Raw genomic sequence first — 2,334 nt, forward strand, 5'->3', positions numbered from 1 at the left:
AGTACCATGGTCGCACACTATTTCACATGTGGGTTGGGCTGGGCCCTGGTGAGTTTGGAGACAAGGTGCCTGGTGTGGACCTTCCTCCAGGGGCATGGGTGGACCAACAGCTCCCTGCTGTGGTGTTGGTGGGCATAGCCATGTCAAATCAGGTTGGACTTGCCCAGGTCAAAGTGAGCCCTTCATGTCAGCAGCACAGGTGCAGTGGAAGGAACTAATGTGCCCAGGAGTAAGGGAGGGAGGAGGGGCCAGGCAAGGTTGGGGAAGGGTCCTCAGAGGCCATGCTGTGAGATGCTTGGCTTAGGGGTAGCCTTTCAGGCTGGGGCTTGGTTGCTCTTTTCAGGAGGGTGAGACCAAGGATGGGTTGGCTGCTCCTGGAGAAAAAACAGGTGAAAACAGCTCAGAACCCAAAGACCTGAGGAAGCCAGAAGGGAGTGACAAAAATTACACGGCTGCAATGACAAAGGAGAAGGAGCAGAAGAACCGGAAGGCCAGTGCACAAGCTGTCCCCACAAGGTACCAAGTCGCCAGCCCAGGCCCAAGGCACAGGGAGGCCATCTGTGCCTGTTGAGGGCCGCTGGGATGAGTTCAGTCCAGGGGTTGCAGGGGAGGCAGGCTGCCTAGGCCAGGGACTCACACCCTCCTCTCCACTTCTTGGCCGCTTGTGATGGGCAGCGGCCAGGGGTGAAAATTACCAGTAGAGAAAGAGGAGGTAGGCCAGGCCAAGAGCAGTTGGTGACCACAGTGCTTCCTTCTCTCTTCCAGCTGGCGGAAGCCCGAGGAGGGGATCACTGTGCACTTCCATGCCATCATCCCCAAGCATGTCACCTTCGACCCCGAGCTCCACACGGTGTTCATCAGGGGTGGAGAAGAGCTCGGACGGCCCGAGTGGAGTGACGCTTGCAAGATGTACTATGTTGAGTGAGTCCCACGGCCCCCACCCCTCCGAGTGTGTGTTAGAGTTGATCAGTGAGCCCCCAGGGTGGCCCTGCTCCCTGGATGAGTGTGTGTTTGATATTCCCAGCATACATGTCTTCGTTTCGCTTCGCTATGGCTCTTTTTTCTGTCCTAACTGGAAACAAAGCCCTGCCCTGTTCTAGACATGTTGTCTTGGTCAGTGTCCGTTATAGCTTTGGGTCTATGTTCCCGGTGTTTGAGACCTCAATCTTCTGAGTTAAGACTTCTGGATAACTGGCCAGTGTCTGTTGATTTGCAGGGACTTACATGAGCACGGGTCCCTCATCGAAGGCAGCATTGTCATTCCCAGGCAGAGCCTGGATAGAGCCATCCCTTACAAGTATGTCCTTCAGCATTGCCAAGATTCCAACTGCACCATGGAGTATGAGTACATCTATGAGCAGCCGCAGAAGGCGGGCGAGCATGTGAACCGCTGCCTGTGTGTCAATCCTCCCTCCTGCGCTCTGGAGGTAAAGGGCCTCTCCCATGGCACCTGTGTCCTGGCCTGGGTGGGGCTGTGTGGAGCAGACTGCCTGGTCTGCATGGGTCCTCTGCTGTGCGCTGCCTCTGCTGTGGTTTAACTATTGCGAGAGAGGAAATGGGAAGGAGAGAGGACAAGCCAGAGGAAGGGCTTGGGCAGTGGGCAGAGTGGGCCCCAGGTCCCAGGCAGACTCTGGGACAAAGCAGGGAACAGGGAGCTGCTGGTTGGCCCTTCCTGGAGGCAGCTAGGTGGTGACTGGAAGCAGGACAGGGTGTCGAGAGCTTCCTTGTGGGTCTCTGCTATTTGTCACGTTTTGTTGGTGGCATTTGGGTGGCTTCCACATTTGACTTGCTGAATCCTTGGAAAGAGCCCTCTGCACCACTTCAGGCCCTCTGGCAGCTCTTTGTATGTGACCCTTTCTGCAGCTACTGGCTGTCCTGGCCTGCCTAGGCACCCAGCCCTGTCCTCAGCTCCCCCCAGGGCCTAGGATTTAAAAAAATATATATGTTTTTTCGGCTGACCTCAAGCACCTGGGCTCCAGAGGTCCTCCTGCCTCATCCTCTTGAGAGGCTATATGTGCACCATGCCTCCTGGCTATGTACTTAATATTTAATAACAATAGTGTATTCTGAGGACTTCAGCTTTTAGGCGAGACTGGACTTCATCAGATAATTCCACAAGCAAAGATGGAGTTTCTGCTCTGACAAGTCCCACAAAGTGAGGAGCTGGAGTAGGGTCAGGAGAAGCTCCAGAGGAGGCCATGCCTGAATCAGCATATGAACCCTGGCCAACTGTCACCTGGCAGGGACAGGGTAGAGCTGGGGTGGCTGGGCCAACCAATGGGACAGTAGTGTGCACAGTGCCTGCTTTGGGCCTCAGGAGTCCTGCTCAGCACC

At 55.6% G+C, this 2,334-nt stretch overlaps 1 protein-coding gene across 1 annotated transcript; it reads left to right on the plus strand.

Moving 5' to 3' along the window:
• Window positions 1-337: 337 nt before the first annotated feature.
• Window positions 338-1,466, plus strand: LOC125614540 (E3 ubiquitin-protein ligase RNF213-like; the record flags this gene model as incomplete). The annotated part of the gene is made up of 3 exons (XM_048797476.1): window positions 338-516; window positions 766-921; window positions 1,217-1,466. Coding segments are annotated over exons 1-3 (465 nt in total), but the record flags the coding sequence as incomplete, so codon positions are not given.
• Window positions 1,467-2,334: the final 868 nt, after the last annotated feature.

Source organism: Marmota marmota, unplaced genomic scaffold (assembly GCF_001458135.2).
Source record: "Marmota marmota marmota unplaced genomic scaffold, marMar, whole genome shotgun sequence".
NCBI lineage: Eukaryota > Metazoa > Chordata > Mammalia > Rodentia > Sciuridae > Marmota > Marmota marmota.